The following is a 20,575-nucleotide window of genomic DNA, read 5'->3' as shown; positions in this document are numbered from 1 at the left end:
TTAAATTAGTGTTTTATTTGTGTATTACGTCAAACTATTGGAACTAGAGGGACTCCCAGAAAGACTAGTCTGTGTCTTTTCTGAAGAGTCTGTTTCTCGCCATTAGTACACAAAACCACAAGAGGTTGATTTACTTCCAGAAGAAATCAACAGATTATTACCGAGCCTCGATTTAACTTGGTTTTTACCGAGCACGAACAAAAGGACATTTCAGCTTTAAGGAGAATTATAAACACACGCCCCCTGTTACAGTCTCCGGGTCATTGATTTTGATGGTAAGATTGGAATGCAAGCAAGTAAGACAATTTTTCTTAAATAATGGGCTATGTCCGTAGTCTTAACTGATACTCTAACACTGGTTTTCCGCCAAGGCCATGACTGTCCTAAGGAGAAGAGAATCTACCAAAGAAGAGGATGCTGTTGGACTCATTGTGCCTGACGAAGAACAGGAAAGGGTGATTGCAATGAAAATGTTCACAACCCGGCGCCAGTGTGAGAGCAAAGCCCACACCGGTGCCTGCTGCGGCCTCAGTCCCTTCCTCGGTGACCGCCACAAAGGCCCTGTGCAGGAACTTCTTCGCCTGCAGCCCGGAGTGTGAGGACAGCCCCAGAGAGTCCGTTCTGTACTCGCTGAAAGCGTCTGCCGGCCCCCTGGCTGCCAAGACGGCCTCCAGGGCCTCCAGATCGTACCCATCTTCCACTTCAAACCGCGGTAAGTGCAAGGTCACGTTCCTTTCTTCCATATGCCCCGGGTTAGTCCACTCTACTAAATTTTCTGGAGTTATTTGATCTATAATCTATGCAGGAAAAGTGGTATGATTATCAACACAAAGTTAGAACACTGTAACACTGATTTGAAGCTGTTAGAAATGATTAATTTTAATAATGCACAAAAGAAATGTTATTCCACTAGACCGTTGTCTTTATAGCAGGCACTTGTCTTACACTTCTTTATTCATCTTTATGTATGTGAAAACTCAGTAGTAGTAAATGAATTTTTAAGGATGAGAAATAAGGTATTTCTTATTCTATCAATCCACATATTATTTCATTTTTTACTATTCCCCTGTAGTCTTTTATGCGTACATAATGTATAATTTATATAGAGTAAGTCATATATTTATATGAATTACCTGTAATAAATATGTAATAATATACCTTACATAATATATATATTTACTTACATGATATATATTTACATAGTTGCAATTACAGTGAATGTCCATGTTACTTGTTTTAATGTAAACTTTTTCAGAGGTCTGTATCTCTCCTAAATATCTTCAGACTGATAGATAATACTTCCATCGAGCTGATAAATTTTGCCAAACATTCATCCACTCATTTTACAATCATCTAGTAAGTATACAGCATGATAGATGCAGATAGATACTGTGGATCTGAAAATAGCGATGATGATGATGATGATGATGGTGGTGGTGATGAATTTCGAACTAGATATCTTAGTATATTTAATGCAGAAATTACTGATTTGACTCAGAAAGGCAATTTTGTTTCTTCTGAACTGGAATTTTGGAGTCAGAGTATGAATACTCTTAAAGCTTTCATACATATTGCCATTCTGCTATCCCAAATTTTTCCAACATGCAAAGCAACTAGAGATGTTTCACAGCCAGAGAACAGCATCTAGTATCATAATAATATAGCATCCATCATTTATCGAGTTATTTCCATGTACTGGACCTCTTTTTGGAGCTATCTTAGACTAGGTTTAAATCAAGGGGGACTAAATCAAAGGGTTCAAGATTAAAGATCTTATGGATTTGGGACGATTATTATGTGTCAATGGAGGTTCATCTTTGGATTAAAAAAATTACCACTCTGGTAAGTGACGTTGATTATGGAGGAGACTGTGTATGTGGGGGCAGGGAGGAAATGGGAAATCTCTGTACCTTCCTCTCAATTTTGCTATAAACCAAAACTGCTCCAAAAAAAAATAAAATAAAATCTTTAAAACTAAATCAGGGGTGTCTGGGTGGCTCAGTCAGTTAAGCGACCGACTCTATTTTGGTTCAGGTCATGATCTCAATGTTCATGAGTCTGAGAGCCCCACATCGGGCTCTGTGCTAACAGAGAGGAGCCTGTTGGGATTCTTGGGATTCTCTCTCTCTCCCTCTCTCTCTGTTCCTCCCCCACTTGTGCCCTCTCTCTCAAAATAAATCAAGACACTTAAATTTTTTTTAAAACAAATAAAAAGAAATTAAAGTTCCAAGAAAGAAATTCAGGAGGTCTCATAGCCTATTGAACAGGATGCAAAATTTGCTGTATGTGCAAATGCCGTTCTTTTCTGGGGAAAAGGTGCACAGAGATCAACCATTTCTCAGAATAGTGGCTGATCTTTGGAACTCCCATATGACCTTAAATGTTCGTGTTCGCTCATCCCCAACTATTTCGGTATTGGTTGTTTTCAGGAAACCCGATACTGCTTAATGCCCCTTTTTAGACATCCATCTGTAGCTGCTGCACAGAGTAAGGAAGAGTGTCTGCTCGACACCAGCTCCAGATCAGTAGTCCTGTTTCCAAGCTTACCCAGAAACAAGCTTTAGGACACAAAGCCTCAGGAGATGAAAGCAAGACTGGGGAGATGCAAGGTTTTACCTTCTCCAGGCCATCTGTGTCATTGGGCAGCAACACACACAGGCTTAGGTCATTGTTTCTATACGGAATTCCCAGAATCTTGGCTTGTAAGTCCTCCAGGAAAGTGAAGCTGTAGGTACAGGTCTGTGTCATCATTGGCACACATTTGCTCACACTCTGCAACAAAGCAATAGAGCGTGCAGTGTCAGAGGAGGCAGAAGACAGCCAGGTTCGCCCACCAAAGTGATTGGCTCCCCCAAAAATAGTGCTAAAGATCAGGGCCTCCAGTCAGTATTTGCAGTCTACCACGTTCGTTCGCTCAAGTAGGGCTTTAGATTGTACGTTCCACGTGTCAGCACATCACATAAATAAATTAGGGGCCATACCTTATTCAGCCAAAACTCTTCCTCTTTGGTATTTTCTTTCTTAAACTCCCTGTCCCATTGCCCTTTAAAATAAACTGTGTTCACCAGCGCCAGCTTGGTGAAGCTGTCTAGAGAACCATCTGGAAACAGGTCCTTGATTTTTTCTGCAAATGAACAACAACAACAACAAAGTTGGTCCATTTTCAAAATCACAAGTGCTAGGCAAGGCAGATATGATGAAGGTGGACTTGACTCGTCACTAAAAACTCAGCCAGGCCAGCACCTGAGGGCCTTGCCGACAAAGGGTTTGCTGGCAGAGTTGTAGGGAGGCCCTCGCTTTGCCCACAGCCCATGTGTCCCATTGGATAAAATGAAGTACGATGGTTAAGCGTTCAGGTTCTGGAATTGGACTGCCTCTGTTAGCATCCAGTTTTGCCTCTTACCAGTTGAGGAATCTTGGGCAAGTTATTTAAGCTCGCTGTGCCTCAGTTTCCACATCTGCAAAACAGGAATAAAACCTGCCTCATGGAGTGGTTATGAGGAGCAGATGACTTAATATGTGTAGAGCACTTGGAGCGCTCTCCAGCTCATAAGAAGCACGCAGTAAGTGTAAGCTATTATTTTTACCCATTTGAAATAATTACCACCCGAAACTTAGGGATTTATTATATTATTGGAAAAGAAACTGATGTTTTTGTCTCTGGGTTTAGCCCCTCCCACACTAAATTCTGAAGAATATTGCCATCAGTCAACCCTTTGATAGACCCTCCTTTTTTCCTGCTCTTCAAATTTTATTTTATTTTTTGGTCTAAGTATAAAGATGGAAAAATTGTATTGTGAAATAATAATGTCTTCCTGATAACTGGAATTTTAAAAACTGTATTCTGAAATTCTAACACTAAAGTATCAGCTATTGCCCCCCCCCCCCAAGTGTATTTCCATATTAAATAGTCCTCTCTGGTATTTCTTGTGTGTTTGGCTCATACTAGGGGATAAGGAGAGAGCATGAAGTGAGGCTTTGTCAAGTTCTGTGCTGAGGATGGGGCTGAAAGTTGTTACCGTCCCAGCATGATGCTCTAGTGGAGATGAAGGCCAGGCAGCCCCAGCTGGAGGCCATAAAGATCTTGGTGGGAGGAGAGCTAAATGTCTCTCACTTGACAAGAGAAAGGAGACACTCTATGACATTTCCGCTTACAGACCCAGACTAAGAAAGAAAGGCTCTCATATAAAGGAAAAGATGTGAACCCAACACAGACACGGGTCCAGTTTCAGGAGTCCCGAAGATACTGTGAGGCACAGCCATGTTCAAATCATTCTCTGTTATGGAGCTGGCTTCCTGTGGTCCCTCCCTGGGGCCCCCTTGGCTCTCTCCCATTTGCTGAGACTATTCCACTCTCTGTAGTGTCTTCTCCCACTCCTCATGCCCAGCCCTGCCCTTCTAACCCTAACAAACTTATCTCAAGTCTGAACCCCCCAAAGGCTTGTGCACCCTGGCACCCTATGAGTGTCCAGCTCAGAGCAGGTGCTCAAGAAGCATTTTACGATGAATGACCCATCCATACTGTACCCTTTGTTTGGCTTTCGACCCAGGAATTAATCTTCTTTCGACTTTCGTCTGCTGCATTTACAAAGTCAACAGGTTCCAGAGAAGCGTGGTAATATTTTTCCACATAATCTAAGTATTTCTTTAGGAGGAACAGGGAAAGAATAGGAGGTTGAAAATTCAATTTATTTTGAAAAAAGGAAATTCAGTTTATCCATTTCCAACATCTCTAAAAAATGTGTCTACATTAAAGATGGCTGACATTGTTATCAGGGTGTCTTAGGACCTGGGAAAATCACTTCTGAGTACTTCCAGGCACGTTTTTGGCAGGTACAATAGGGTTAAGGCAAAAAGCAGATTTAGACTGCCAGAATTAAAAAGAAGCTCCCAAAGGGCCTGAATGTCTGGAGAACAGGCAGGGGGACACCCAGTGATGTGGACTGAGCCAGGCAGTCAGCTCAGGCAGTATGCCTCCAGGACCCACAGTCCTAAATGGGCCATCGGCCATTCATGAATACCACTCACAGATGTGGTGGATACAGCTAAACTTACTTGAAGGAAGAGGTATGTCTTTTCTCCAAAGAGCCTGTTGGCTATTCTTAGTTCATAACCATTAGTGGATTTGCCTATCTCACTCAAAAACTCTTGGAATTGGTGATGTATCTCTTCTGTCTTCTCAATCTTCAAAATCAAAACAATATATATGTTATATATACGATATTCTGTATTCTTATAATAAAGTAAGCTCAATAAAAGACAATGTTATTAAGAAAGTCATAAGGAAGAGAAAATACATTTACAGTACTGTATTTATCAAAAAAAAAGATCTGCATCTAAGTGGGCCTGTGCCATTCAACCCCATGTTGTTCAAGGGTCAACTATCCCTGAATATCAATGACTGGTGACTTCAAGGCCAGTGGGGTTTCAGGTCCCACTCTCTCTGTACAACTGTATGAAATGGGCCAATATACACTGCCAAGTGGTACAGATATTGGTATAATCCCCTTGGCAAACAGTTTGGTGATATTTAATAAAGTTGAACATACATACACCCTACCTTCCAGATACATACTATAGACCAGTGTTGCCCCATAGAAATATAATGCAAGCCACAAATGTGAGCCACATATATAATCTTTTTTTAAAAGTTTTTATTATTTTAGAGAGGGAGAGAGCATGAGTGGGGGAGAGGGGCAGAGGAGAGAGAGAGAATCTTAAGTAGGCTCCACACTCAGCATGGGGCATGATGTGGGGCTTGATCCCACAACCTCAGGATCATTTCTTGAGTCAGATGCTTTACCAACTGAACCCCCCGGGCGCCCCAGCCACATATATAATCTTAAATTTTCTAGTGACTACATTCTTAAAAGTAAAAAGCAGATAAAATCAAACGTAGTATTATATTTTATCAAACCAGATATATCTAGAACATCATTTTGACATAACTATAATACATAATTATATATATAAATATACAAGTATATATTATTTCAACAAAAATAATATATAAAAATTAACAAGATGTTTTATATCTGTGACATGATAAAAAAATGTATACTTGGTCTGTTTCTCCAGTGTCTAACACAGAGCTCCTAAACCTTGTAATTTGCTGACTACAAATTCCTGGGTGCTAGGAAGCATCTTTTCTTTTGATATTTTCTCTTTGATCCCAGTTCCTGACACAGAACTCCTAAATTCCTTGGAATTTCCTGGGTGATAGGGGCATCTGTTATTCTAACAACTTCAGGATGGGGGCTGGTCATCGGAAAAGACCAAACCATAATTAGAAGCTTGGAATTTTCAGTCCCATCTCCCATTCTCCAGGGAAAGGAGAGGGGCTGGAGGTAGAGCTAATCACTGAAAGTGCCTCTATGATAAAGCTTTCATAAAAATCCCTAAACTACAGCATTTAAAGACCTTCTGGGTTGGTGAACACATCCATGTTCTAGGAGGGTGGTGCACCCCAAACTCTTGGGAAAACCTGAGACTTCACCCTGTATACCTCTTCATCTGGCTATTTGTTTGTATTCTTTACAAGAAACCAGTGTTTCCCTAAGTTCTGTGAGCCATTATAGAAAATTATCAAATTTGAGTAGGGGGTAATGGGATCCTCTGATTTGTAGCCAAGTTGGACAGAAGTGTGAATAATCTGGGAACCTACTTCCTTGCAATTAGCATCTGAAGTAGGGCAAGTCTTGTGGAATGGAGCTCTTCAACGTGTGGGGTCTGCACTGACTTCATGCAGTTAGTGTCAAAATTGTTTAATATAAGGAAACTCACACATTTGGTGTTAGAAGTTTTGTGAGTAGTAAAACAGTTTTCCTTCAACATTATTTTCTCATACTAAGATCTTGAAATGCGATGTATATTTGACACTTACAGCACCTTTCAGTTTGAAATATACCTTTCAGGTATATTTCAAATACTTTATAGCCAATTCAGTGGCTACCATATTTGAAAGCTCAGGACTAGAGAGACTCTCATCCAGGGAAACTACAAGGCTTGTATAAGAAGGGTCATCTGTTTTTAATAAGAAGGAAGAAAGGAAGCAAGGAAGAAAGAAATCACCTATGAACAGGATCAATGGGTCAATAGCCATGAAAATGAATCATCAATGGCTACAAGTATCCACCTAAAATAAATGAATCTTATAAATACAATCCTGAGCCCAAAATAATGAGGTTTCAAAGAATAATAAAATTAAAAAAAAAATACATGCAATGAAATAATACAGAAATAACAAACACCAAGTTCAGGATAGTGGAACTTCTTTCAGGAAAGGCTGGGAATGTGTTCAAGGAAAGTACTTGGGGGCATTAGCTAATTTGTCAATAGTTTATTTCTTTTTTTTAATTATTTTTTTTAACATTCATTTTTGAAAGACAGAGACAGTGTGAATGGGGAAGGGGCAGAAAGAGAGGGAGACACAGAATTCAAAGCAGGCTCCAGGCTCCAAGCTGTCAGCACAGAGCCCGACGCGGGGCTCAAACTCACAGACTGCAAGATCATGACCTAAGCCGAAGTCAGCCGCCCAACCGACTGAGCCACCCAGGTGCCCCCTCAATAGTTTATTTCTTACACTAGAAGGGAGAGTTAAAAGGTATTCAGAATTGCATTATTCAGAATTGCAGAAGTGTATAAGAATTCCTAATACCTTTTGTACACGATATCTTAAAATTTTATCTTCAATTTTTAAAGGCAAGGTTCAGAATACTCTAAGTTTATGTGATAATGAAATGTGCATCTGGCATGTCTTTGAGCAAATCACTGTACTCATCTGCTTTCTCATCTATTGAAAGAGGGGATTAGAGCATGTGGCCTCCAAGACATGCCTCAGTCCTGATGTCCTTTCAGTCAGTAATTCTATTCTCCTTCATGCTTCTGTGGGTCCCAGAAAAGTCCTGAGGGGTGGACAGAGTTGCCATGCAGAGTTGTACAGGTTGTGCCCTGCACAAAGCTGAAATTCAGCCGTCACCCCCCAAGGGGGCGTTCCTTTTTCTAATTCCTGCAAAGATTCTGTCCAGGCTACCATGCTTGGGAGGGAGAGTGCTCTGAAAACAGCTGTGCTCCGTGGCCAAGTGGACAGTGGAGCAGCTATCTGACCCAGTTCTGTTACACAAACTTTGTAAGGAAGCCTGACTCTCCACATATGCCCCAGAGCCAACCAGACAACCTGGCCATGAGGGACTGTGAAATGAACAGCTCGGATTGCTGGGTGATTGGAGCCATGATTTTATGAGCATCTGGTGCCGAGCCATGACTACTGTCAGGGTAGATGTGCCTTCCCCCACCCCGAGAGCTCTAACCATCCCCAGATGCCAGCCCTGACCTCTGGACTTCCCCATGTTTGAGCAGATTGTCCTTTGAGGAGCAATACTACAACCTTAGAGCCAGAAGTGACCCTAAGAAGTCATTGGTCCTGTGCTAATACATCGTTAATGTAAAATATCAGCAAGGGAGCTTAAAGTAAAAATAGAATGTAGTGATAGTATCGCCTACTACCGCCATTATTACTGGGTGAGTCAGCAGTATGTTCCAGACCTCCACTGGGTACTTCATAGAGGCTCAAAGAAAATGAATAGCTTACCCAAAGTAGCATGGCTGGTTAAGTGACTGGGTCAGGCTTTGAACTCAAATCTGTTTAACTCCTAAACCCATTCACTCTGCCATAGGGACTTTTCAGTCCATGCATATTTACATCAGAGTGGTCAAGGTGCTTTAAAGTTAAAGTCTCCTCTTGGGGCACCTGGGTGGTTCAGTCGGTTTAAACATTTGACTTCAGCTCAGGTCATGATCTCGCGGTTCGTGGATTCAAGCCCCGTGTTGGGTTCTGTGCTGACAGCTCAGAGCCTGGAGCCTGCTTCGGATTCTGTGTTTCCTTCTCTTGCACTCATTCTCTCTCTCTCCCTCTCTCTCTCTCTCAAAAGGAAATAAACATTAAAAAAAAATTTTAAAATAAAGTTAAAATCTCCTCTTAATATTAAGGGTTTGTTACTATATAATACCAGCAACCCTACTTAGCTGCAGTGATTAAAAACAAGCATAAACTATTACCCCTCCTACACATTTTCCCAGGGAGCCCATATCAACAAAGCAGACTTACTGAAGACTGTAACATATATCTCCTCACCTTTTTTTCTTCGGCTTTGATTCTTGAGTTCCCTGCCTCTTTTTCAGAAGAGAGCATCTGGAGGGACAGAAAATATTATGGTTGTGGTCAGAATAGAGAAACCCTCACATAGAATCAGTCCAGGGGTGTTGAATGTTTGTTCAAGAAACTTCAGTGGTAGACAGGTAGCATTTCTCTCCTTGCAAAATCATGCACAGGTCTGGATTGCCCATTGATCTCACCTACATTGGTTAATCCTTTCATGTACTGATCTTTGATGCGTCATTTATAGGCTAGTGGGGATTACACAACTTCTTCCAGTAGGTTTTGTTCTTCATGCTGTGTCTTTAGTAATGAGGTTAAAAACTTTGGACAAGGCCACTCACTCAGCACCCCCTCAAAGGAATTTCAAGCACCAGGGAGCAGATGGCTTGGCGATATTTGGAGAGGGAGGAGGACTTCCCTCATAGACCTGCAATTGCCCTGTGCCTTCACGTGCATTCTCTGTTGCCTAGCCCCATTTCAGGGTAATGCCGGAGGGCTGCCCCCAGAGACGAGCCTGCCTGGACAGCTTCCTTACCTTCCGTAACTGGGCCGGGGTGGCTCCTTGGGTCCCGAAGACGAGCATGCCGATGGCAGCTGAAATGCCCACGGGGGAAAAGAAGATGTTGCCATCTTTTGTCTTATTCAGCTTTCGGAAAAGATTAAACCCAAACCTTGTGTATGCTGCAGCAAGCGAATCCATGAAGATCCCAGCAAGATCTAGAACAGCAACAACAGTCAAAACCAAACAAGTTCATTTCACCTATTTGAATTGCTTTCTGTCACAGGAACCGTCCTGCTTCTCTTCCTGTCCGTGTATTGATTCAGGAAACAGATTTTCATCCTCCCAGGGAAAAGTCACTGCTGCCTGCTTCTCACCCCTTTCCTTGGCCTTCTCTGGACAGGAGACGCGAATCAATCTGGCATCATCCGGTGTTTCTGTTCTCATTTCCCTAGGCATCAGGGTTGACACCTAAATGGTTTTCTTTTCTCTTGTTCTCTGCCAGAGTCTGCCTGTGTCTGCCTGCCCACTGCTTCCTCCCCCCAGGCGGGCCCAGCCCTTGCCTGCTCCCTTCTGATGGCCCAGCTGCTGGCCCGTGACCAGGCCAGTGAAGGGCCTGAGAATTCCTGCTGATCTCAGCTCTCCAAACCAACCTTAAAATAATAAAGTCCATAGTGGCTCCTTCTCAGGTACTTTGTATTTCTCAACTGATTGAAATCTAGTGCAGAGAGTGACTGGATAGATTAGCTATCTTAAACCCCAGTCCCTAACTGCATGAAAACTGGAGTCTTGTCTGAATTTTCCCTAAAGGGCAATGACAGATCTCTTTGCCATGGATTATTAAGTAGAGGCAAAAGTGTTTTCTTTCCTCTACTTTTTCTATATTGTTTCAGGCTTGTGCCATGAGTTCATATTACTTTTGTAACCTCACACACACACACACACACACACACAAATAATTTTAAAGAGCAATTACTGTTTACTAAAATCAGCAATTACAACACATTTTATGCTTTCTTCACCACCAGCTATGTCACAACTAGTGAATGAAGGCTTTAAGAAAGATCCTAAAACAAGAATGAGATTAGTGTGGAAGAAAATTTTTTGAAAGCCAAAATACTTTGAGGGGTTTTTGAATCGAGGGCCCATCCCTGTGAAGGCATTCCACATCTGCTGTTAAAACTTCCATTTCAACCCCAAGTTTCCTTACAAGGATTCCTTACGAGTTAACTCAGAAATCAAATCAATCAGGGTGCCTGGGTGGCTCAGGCAGTTGAGAGTCTGACTTCGGCTCAGTTCATGATCTCGCGGTTCATGAGTTCGAGCCCCACATCAGGCTCTGTGCTGACAGCTCAGAGCCTGGAACCTGCTTCAGATTCTGTGTCTCCCTCTTTTTCTGCCCCTCCCCCACTTGTGCTTCCTCTCTCTCTCTCTCTGTCTCTGTCTCTCTCTCTTTCTCTCAAAAATAAATAAAACACTTAAAAACTTTTTTAAAAAGAAATAAAATCAATTAACTTACAGTCAAACAACATGATGATACATTGTCATGACTATGTAGGCACTGAATTAAATAAAACCAGCCCAAGGAAAATTATGCACAATGAAAGTAATTCTTTCAAATCAACAAACATCAGTGTTCCCAAAACACTGACGTCTTAAGCTGAAGCTAAAGAAAGGACTTACCTGGATTTTGGAGAGACAGAGGTGGCTAGGAAAGGAACCAGGAAGCATATGTAGCAGGAGTTGTTGAGATCTTTAATTTATAGATCTCTCTCTGTCTCTCTCTGCCTCTCCCTAGTCATTATCTTTGCATTTCAAGTAAAACAGTTTTGGTTTCTCAATGATAATTTCTCTAATAAAATTAGCATACACGGTTTATGACAAGCTGAGGGTTACATTTCCTGTTTCTTCCACTCATGGCCATGAAGCTGTGCACTTGATCTCAGCAACTGTTTTGTGAACTGTAGTTCACAAAGGGTGCACCTTAGGACATAGAGGAATAGAGTTTAAATTCTAATTCCTTACAAAGGATTTTGGAGGCCCCAGCGTAAGAAGATCAAAATCAGCCAGACAACAAAATAAGATTAAAAGCAGGAGCTCAACCCAAGACCAAAGAGTAGCATGAGAATGACCAAGTTAAATAGATTATGACTCAGGTGGAAAAACCATCAGAGGGCGGGCTTTCATCCCCAGTGATCTTCAGGATCCTTTGGAAAGAATTGTTTAGATGACTGGTTCTCCACCTTGGATACACACTAAAATCTCCTGGGAAACAAACAAACAAAAACTGTGCCCAAGCCCTACCCCAGACAACAAAGTCGGCATTTGCTGGGGTGGGAACCAGACATCAGAATTTTTATCACCCCAGGTGATTATGATGTGCAGCCAAGGTTGGAAATCACTGGTTTATAGCCTGACGAAGATCTGAATTAATACGTGCTTTACTTACCATGGAAGTATGGGGGTGTGTCCTAGCAAGCCCAGTCTCTGCAATAAAGTTAACTTAGCAGTTGCTCCTTATTTTAGGATGCTGAATGAAAAGAAGAAAATGAAAGAAAACTACCTTACAAGATAAAAAAACAAAAAGTGGTGAAAAGAGTTTGGGCAGGTAGCTAAACACACACACGCACACACGCATGCACTCACCACTCTTGTTCTCAAGCATTCTCTCTTTAATTATGAAATCCCTCATTTTAGTTCATTCAGTAAGCATTGGTTGAGAGTCTATTATGTACCAAACACTGGGCTAAGGACCAATAATTCATAACACCCAACAAGCTCATTGTTTCAGGAAAACAACACTGTTTCCAAAAAAAACTCAATAAGAGATTCCAGTTTTTCCTGCTAACCCTGAGGCATCCCTACTGGCTCTACTAGTCCATTAAAGAAACAGTGCTTGGATTATTCTCAGCATTGGTCTTGGATAAAGGGTGTGAAGATTCATCGTTGTTGCCAAGAAACAAATCTTAGAAGGACAGTTTAGCTATTTCCTCTCACCCGCATGTCTGCCTAAGGAAGCAGCTCAGTGATGTACCTTCTAAGGGCATGGTCAAGTGTGTACCAATCTCAATACTCACACTTTGTTTTTTGTTTTGTTTTGTTTTGTTTTTTTCCTGAACACAACTCTTCAAGCAAATTCAAAGCAGTATTTAATTAACTTTGCTTTCTAATTGTCACTGAGAAACATGCCAGTTGAGTAAGGTTTGGAAAGAAAAAGTACTTGGTGGAGTTGATCTTGGATGCCAAGAAAGTGAAGGTCTTAGGGTTTTTTTTAGATGTTATGAAATCTTTGAGTCGGCAATAATGCTCCATTTTTGAACCTCCCTATCAGTATATGTCTTCTAATTCCTTTCTCTGTGACCCTAGACTCCGTTGTATGGCCCAGCTACCTCTGCAAGCCCTCCACATTTTCCTAAAGCATTTCCTCTATCAGGCACTTTCACAGGGAGGCCTGGCTTTCCCCCGGGGACCACACATCCCACAATCTTCCCTGGGACAAACACTCATATCTTGGGATCAGGAAGCAAAGTCCCCATTCCTAGTCTCTCTCCTACCTCTGCTCCTTCCAAGCCTTTCTTCCTTCAACACCTTCAGTGTTCCCTTTAGAGATTTACCCTGTCTCGCTGTGCCCTTCCCAAACCATAGCTACCCCCACCACCCCTGCTAGGCATGGTCGTCTTGTTCGCTCTAACCCCACTGCCCCTCTGTACATCTTCATAGTCCATGCCAGGGGCAGCTCGCACATTCCTGACATCTTCCCTCTCCTCTTGTGGTCCACACACATGGTCACACTTTAGGTTTCATCACCACCAGGAACTGCTCCTGCTGGAAATTACTGGACACCGAAATTCTTCCCTCTGGCTATGGAGTCTTATCCCTGTTCCTCCTAAACCTAATTTTCAATGTCACAACCTCCAATCATTGCACCCCTCCCTAACCTTCTATTTCATCAGCCTCTCCCTCCCAGTATCAAAACTGTCCCAAAGGTAGAAAATACATTGACAATTAGAAGAGTAGTTCAAATGTTTCTCGGTGAGGAGACGAAAATAATTAAGCCCTGAACCAGAGTGCTAGAGGGTTCCCATCTACCCCAAGTTTGGACACAACCTCTACATCCGTGCATCAGTCTGTGACTGACGCTGGCATGTAACACTTCTTCTCCAAGACTATAATGTAATGGATGCCACTGGGTCCCAACCAGATCCCTTTTGCCAGCCAGTGCTCCTGTCACCTGGCCGCCATTTTGTCTGACAGTTCAGTGGGGAACCATGCAGCACGCCACCTCCAGCCAGCACACACCTCAGGTGTGACACACTGGCATAAGATACAAAAAGACAGGACATGAATTTTGTGGTGTAATTTTTCCTCCAGAACTTCTGCCATAGGATCAGAGTGAATCTAATCTCTAGCTGAGACTACATGACTGGTGAACAGGTTTCCAGTCCCTGTCCTTCCTCTCTCAAGGAGAGGAAACCCTCTCCTCTCCTCCCCATCCAAAAAATTCCCCGAACAAGAACCCCTGTCTGCAGCACTGCTTCTGGGGAAGCTGACCAAGACCAGGTGTCTTCATATCTCACCCAAGATCTCTCATTGACTTTGCTTTCTAAATAGTCCTTGGCAATTCTTGGAAATACTCTCCTTTAGATTAACTTTTCCATTAGTTTACCAAGGCCAATGAAAATTCCCCTGGGTATTTAGATTGGAACCTTTAGAATTGACACATTCATTGGGGGAAATTGTCATCTTCACATTAGGAACCAGAAACATGTTTATCTTACATGGCCCTCAGTAGAGTTTATAGATAGAAAGAAATGGAGAAAGAATGAAATAGAAAACCAGTTTTATGTTTGTGATCAAAAATAAAACAAGTATGCCACTATCACTGCTTCCATTCAAAATTAAACCAGGGCTTGGAGGGAAAGAACAGAAAAAAATAAACAAACAACAACAACAACAACAACAAAAACAATTCAGCAAATGTGATATGGCAATTGAATAATTAATTAAGTTTCAAGACCCAAAATGAAATAAAATTATCATTCACACAGGAATTGACACATATGTTATAAGAATTTAAAAGTGAGTTTAGTAAAATTACTGAATGTAAGGTCTCTATAAAAAAATCAAATATTGTTTATACACTAACAACACAGTGAAATGCAAAAAAATGAAAAAATTTTTAAGTATATGATTTGATAGAGTACCCCAAACCATCACATACCTACTAAAAATGAAAGATGTGTAAGCCTCCACATAGAAAAGATCAAACATAATACAGGAAAATTAGGAAGACCTAAATAGATGGAGGAATGCTTTATTTATGGTTTAGAAGACTCAATATTGCCAAGATGTCAACTCTCTCAAAATTGATCATTGCAAACTCGGTTGAAATCCCAGGAGGTTTTTTTTGTTGTTGCTTTTCAAAAATTTGAGAAGCTGATTCAGAGCTCTGAGAATAACCAAAACACTCTTGGAGAAGGAGGAGGAGGAGGTAAGACCTGTTCTATCAGGTAGCAAGACTTGTTAATAAAGTGTGGCAAAGGATAGGGCAAAAGAAAGGCCTAGAAATGTGTCTATGCATATCTGCACACTAGATTTTTTTTTAAGTATTACTGCAGAGCAGTGGGGGAAAAGTGATATTTTCCATAAACTATGCTGAGACAGTTGGATATCCATTGGGAAAAAATAAATCTTGACTACTGCCTCATACCACATGCAAAACATCAACCCTAAATGACCTGCAGAGCTAAATGAAACACAACAAAAACATTAACATTAATAGTAAAGATTAATAAATTGGACTACACAAAAGGTAAAAAGTTTCATTAATCAAAATGCATTATTAAAGTTGAACATACACATATCCCATGGCCCAGCATTTCCACCTCAGATATACACCCAACAGAAATGTGTGCTCATGGGCACCGAAAGACACGTCCAATGGTAGAACATAGAAATAAATTATGGTGTAGTCACACAATAAAATACTATACAGCCATAACGAGAAATGAGCTAAAGCTAGAGTCAACAAAATGGGTGGGCATCAAAAACAGTACTGAAGAAAAGGAGCCAAATACGAAAGAATAGAACTGTGGGGGTCTATTTATAAGAAGAAGTTCAAAAGCAGGCAAAACTAAACTACAATGCTACAAGTTGGCATACCGGTTATATTTTGAAGAGGATGAGGAAAGTAAAAATCGGAAAGCGATGCAAGGGAGGCCTTGAAGTAATGATGATGTTATACTTTTTTTTACCTGGATGGTGGTGGCATAGATGTTCACTGTTTGCCAATTCATTAAACTGTATGTTTATATATTTTTAATATTTCCATATTTGTGTTACTCGTCACACAAAACACATTTCTTTTTAGACTTATTCAGGTATTTTATAGTTTTGATATTCTTGTGAACAGAGTCTTTGGTTTTTCCATTCATTCATTTATTCAACAAGTACTATTTGAGCATTTTCTCCAATGTCAGATAACTGGTTTAAGTACCGAGGAACAGCAATGAATAAGATGTAAAACATCCCTTCTCTTGTCAGATTTATATTCTACAAGAAAATATCAAGTAGAACTAAGTGCTATGAAGTTTTAAAGAATGTTGAACTTGCAAATAGTTATTACTGCTGTAAAAACAACTTTTTAAAAAAATTTTGGATAACTAGCCAACTACCTTGAAGAACTTTCTTCTTTGCTAAACTGTCAGCTAACTCATTTGGATTTTTTAGAAAGATGATCATAAAATCTCTGCATAATGACTTGATCTCTCTTTACCAATATTTATTCTTCTGGGGGAACTGTTGCCCCATTTAATGGAAGGCACTTAATTTCAAATATCTGTGCACATAGATCAACAAGCATAGCAATAAGCCACCATTTGTTTTGCAAGCTGCACTTAACTATGCCAACAGAATTGGGCATTCTTGATCCAAGACACATTGCCTTCCTATAGTAACCTGTCATTTTTAGCCCAAAATTCCTATACATTTCAGTATGAACAGAAAAAGTTGCCCAACAAATGTGCAAAACTACCATAAGAAAATAGTGAAAATCAAAACTTTTCAGTTAATGAAAATAATCCCCAAGAAATCAACCATGAGCCAAAAGAAAATAAAACAAAAACCAAAACCAAAAGCTGCTGCATACTACCTAATGAATTAAATACCATTTGGAAAGCAATTGTGAACAGGAAGAATGCTTCAAATCATAATTTCAAATCAGAATGGAAATGAACAACAAAAAGAAATACGTGTCATGATTATCTTTGTTCCTGTTACTGATATAGGCTTTGATTAATTTTTTCATCTGATTGTTACTATCCTCACTTTCCTTCTTTTAATGTTTCTCTGGTATTTCCTCTTCTCTGTCATTACTCTAATCTTCCTATTGTTATTACTATGTCCTAGTAATAGTCTATAAATAAACCTTTCTCTTTTTAATGCAGTCTGTCTTGTAACTGTGCAATTTAACTTATCCACATTTCTAGGACCTAGTCTTTTTTTTTTAATGTTTATTTTTGAGAGAGAGAGAGAGAGAGAGACAGCACAAGTGAAGGAGGGGCAGAGAGAGAGGGAGACATAGAATCCGAAGCAGGCTCCAGGCTCTGAGCTGTCAGCACAGACCCCAACGCAGGGTTCGAACTCAGGAACCTCAAGATCATTCTAGGACCTAGTCTTATTTGGACTTATTTACCACCTTGTTTTACATGTTGTATACACTATGCTTTCTTGTTTCTTTTTTCTTCTTCATCACATTTTTTTGAATTGATCAAGTACTTTTCATTCTTTTTTCTCCTAATGTTTCAGCAAGTATGTATCCTATTTCAGTTCTTCAACTGGTCAACCTTTGGTTTAACACAAATATTAGGGGCTCCTGGGTGGCCTCGGTCAGTTAACCAAATCCAACTTCAGCTCAGGTCATGATCTCATGGTTTGTGAGTTCGGGCCTCGTGTCAGGCTCTATGCTGACAGCTCAGAGCCTGAAGCCAGCTTCAGATTCTGTGTCTTCCTCTCTCTGTCCCGCCCCACTCACACTCTGTCTGTCTCTCCCTCAAAAATAAACAAGCATTAAAAAAAATTTTTTTAACACAAATGTTAAACATAATGTCTAAAGTGAATCCCTCTTCACTCCTCAACCCTACCACCTCCCACTTCTCATGTTGAGATCGTCTGAATCTTCATTTTTTTTAATAATTAATTCTAATTTAAGCTTTAATCCCATTTGACTCTTGTTTTTTTTTTTTTTTTCTTTTTTGGCATCACGGCTATTCATAGCTCACAATTTCTTCTCTGATTCATCTTTAAAAATTTTTTTGCAGTAGAACTTCTAAACATTCCTTAGCTTACAGACAGTCTCTACAAGTCCCTGCTCATGCATTTTGCTGTCCCCCTTTACTAACAGTTTGTATGGTACACACTCTAATTGCATTTCCTTTTTCTCAGAATTTAAAAATATTGCCCTGTGTCGTCTTGCAGGGCCCACGAGCAACCTAAACTCTATCTGACTCTCATTCTGTTTTATGAATTCTATCTCTTTTGACTCACAAATCTTTGAGAATACTCCCTTCTTTCCCTGATCTTCCATAATTTTGCCACGGTGTGAAGTGTAGTTTTCAATGGGCCCTTCCAATCTGTGTGAATTTGTTTCAATTTTGTATATTTTCTTGTCCTATATCTTGGAGTACTTCCTCCCCTCAGCTCTCTTTGTCCCTGAAATGCTCACCAATGAATGTTGGAGCTTCTTCAACTACAGTATTTTAAATGTGCTTTCTTTCTCTTTATCCTTCTATTCTACGTGTTGTAGAATTTCACGGCTCAGTCTTCCAGCTGACTCATTGGCTGTGTTCATTCTGCTATTCAGTCAGCTTACTGACCTCTTGTAATAATTAAGTTTATTTCCAGGAGCTTTAAATAAAATCTTAACTTCCTATTTTTATTTTATATTTCTTAATGTATTTTATTTGATCTATTAACTCTATCAAAGTTGATTTCTGAATTCTTTCATGCGGTTATTTCCTTCACACATTTGGTAATCTATTTCATATGCTTATCTCTGTATTTGAGATTCCTCATTAGACTGTGGATGCTCTTTTGTGGTTACCACCTCCTGCTTTAGCAACTTAGGAGTGAGAGACTCTGCATGTGCTTCCTGGCAAGGCTGCTAGCAGCTTATACCCCATGAGTGGGAACTTGGCCATCTTGGTGACAGTGGCAGTTACCTGAGGACATGACTCTGCCCCTGTGTCTCAAGTGGACCCACTTACAGCTGGGGGCAAAGACCTCTGCCACTCAATGCCTGGCACAGGGCTGGGCCAGGAAGATGCACACCTGCCCAAATCCTCCTACTGAATTACTCAAACTTGCCACCATGATGGTGGCCCACCTGGTACTTCCCCTGGCCTCTGAATTCTCCACCTCGAGGCTCAAAGAACATCGAAACCCAAAACTTCCTCTCAAGTAAGTCCTTGACCATCAAAGTTCATGCTTGCAAAATAAAAAATTGGAAGTAAATGACGTCTTGTATTCTTTATTTCTATTTGAAAGGATATATTGGGCAGTGGTTACAAATCCACGTTATAACATCCAGCCAGACTGCCTGGTTCAAAATCCTAGTTCAACCATTTGCAACCTGGGTGACTTTGTAAGTTACTCTCTCTGTGCCTCAGTTTCCTCACCTGTTAGCTATGGACACTAATAATAACCTGCCTCTGAGGATGATTGAGAGGATTAAATGGGTTAACACACATAAAGGTCTTTGATCAATACCAGTGCACATATGTACTCAAGAAATACCAAGAGCTATTACTCTTCCAATTCAGAGATTTCATGACTGTAGTCTTATTCTGGATATGGAAATTCATCCGTGCCTGGACATGATATTAACAACAGCAATAACAACAACAAAAAAATAGTGCCAAAGGGAAGAGTCACAGCTGCCAACAGTTTGGGGACATAATTAGAATTTAAAATCAAGTATTTCTCTTCTTCCTTTGATTGGCAGTTGAAATCATATTTTTACAATTACCTTACCTTTTGGAGCCTTTGACTACATTGGATTCTACTCAAAGCAACATGAATTTAGTTTCAATTCCTTTGGTGTTTATAGCATGGTGCTAGGTGTTTGATAACAATGCTCACATATGCAGAGATACAGCCAGGAAGGATTTTCTATTGCATTTGCAACTTTATTGGGCAAGAAATTCTTTAATCATATGTTTCCCCTCAAACCTGTAGACTAGGTTTCCTTGTCTTCAGAAATTTAATACAACAGGAATGTCTGGGGACCCTCTGTTTATCCTTTGTAAGTGAACGATTTTCTTTTTTTGCCCAAATGCTAAGAGAATTATCTTCTCAACCTTTTATTTTTATAATTGTTTAGCAAGCCAATTTTTGCTTACTTTTCTTGGAAATTGATCTATGTAATCAGGTGACTATCCATGTTAAGAAAGTTTTCTTTAATTGTGTCTTTGGTTATTAATTTCATGCCAATTAATATGCTTGCTTTCTCAGAAACACCATAATTCTTAGGTCTTCTACAGCTGCAGATTTCCCTTTTATTATTTCCTGTATATTCTAAGACAAATGCTGAAACACACCCTAGTCATCACTAATCAAGTTTTCCAGTGCATCAGTTCTGCTTCTTTACTGCCTCTAAAATCTATTTAAATTTTGATATTATATTTTTAGTCCCCTGGAAATCTTTTTATATTTCATTCAAATTCTTTCACACCTCATCACAGTTTATTTTCATAGATCTCTGCTCCAATTCCATAGATGCATGCCTTCCTAAAATCTGTCAATCATACCAAAAAGTTTTCTAAAGTTCTCTTCTGGTTCTTGCCACGAATCATTTTCTGAAGTCTCACTTTTTTTTCCTATAGTATGATGTATTTATTCCTTATTTGGCATTCGTTGTTTGT

At 40.2% G+C, this 20,575-nt stretch overlaps 1 protein-coding gene and 1 long non-coding RNA gene across 4 annotated transcripts in view; one reads left to right on the top strand and one right to left on the bottom strand.

Moving 5' to 3' along the window:
- Positions 1 to 20,575, top strand: part of LOC128312371 (uncharacterized) — a 55,970-nt gene that overhangs the window by 7,885 nt on the left and 27,510 nt on the right. The window contains exons 2-3 of one of the 2 annotated variants that reach the window (XR_008291586.1): positions 372 to 712; positions 10,162 to 10,654. This is a non-coding gene — a long non-coding RNA (uncharacterized LOC128312371). Of the gene's footprint in view, positions 1 to 371; positions 713 to 10,161; positions 10,655 to 20,575 lie in introns of those variants that run through there. The other variant, XR_008291585.1, reaches the window with a different exon arrangement.
- SERPINB13 (serpin family B member 13) lies at positions 168 to 11,814 on the bottom strand. Of its 2 annotated transcripts, none has more exons than XM_027069135.2 (8): positions 11,340 to 11,814; positions 9,693 to 9,874; positions 9,134 to 9,190; positions 5,056 to 5,184; positions 4,528 to 4,645; positions 2,982 to 3,124; positions 2,617 to 2,772; positions 168 to 797 (listed from the first exon to the last, which is right to left on the bottom strand). In XM_027069135.2, exons 2-8 carry the CDS (start codon positions 9,855 to 9,857, stop codon positions 384 to 386), a joined length of 1,182 nt encoding a protein of 393 aa, XP_026924936.1. In that variant the 5' UTR covers positions 9,858 to 9,874; positions 11,340 to 11,814; the 3' UTR covers positions 168 to 383. The 2 variants fall into 2 exon arrangements, with proteins under 2 accessions (XP_026924936.1, XP_026924935.1); XM_027069134.2 differs by lacking the exon at positions 11,340 to 11,814 and adding an exon at positions 10,034 to 11,324.

The sequence above is a fragment of the Acinonyx jubatus genome, chromosome D3, assembly GCF_027475565.1.
Source record: "Acinonyx jubatus isolate Ajub_Pintada_27869175 chromosome D3, VMU_Ajub_asm_v1.0, whole genome shotgun sequence".
In the NCBI taxonomy this organism is placed as follows: domain Eukaryota; kingdom Metazoa; phylum Chordata; class Mammalia; order Carnivora; family Felidae; genus Acinonyx; species Acinonyx jubatus.
The sequence above is the reverse complement of the archived record's forward strand: the minus strand, read 5'-3'. Positions and strand labels throughout refer to the sequence as shown.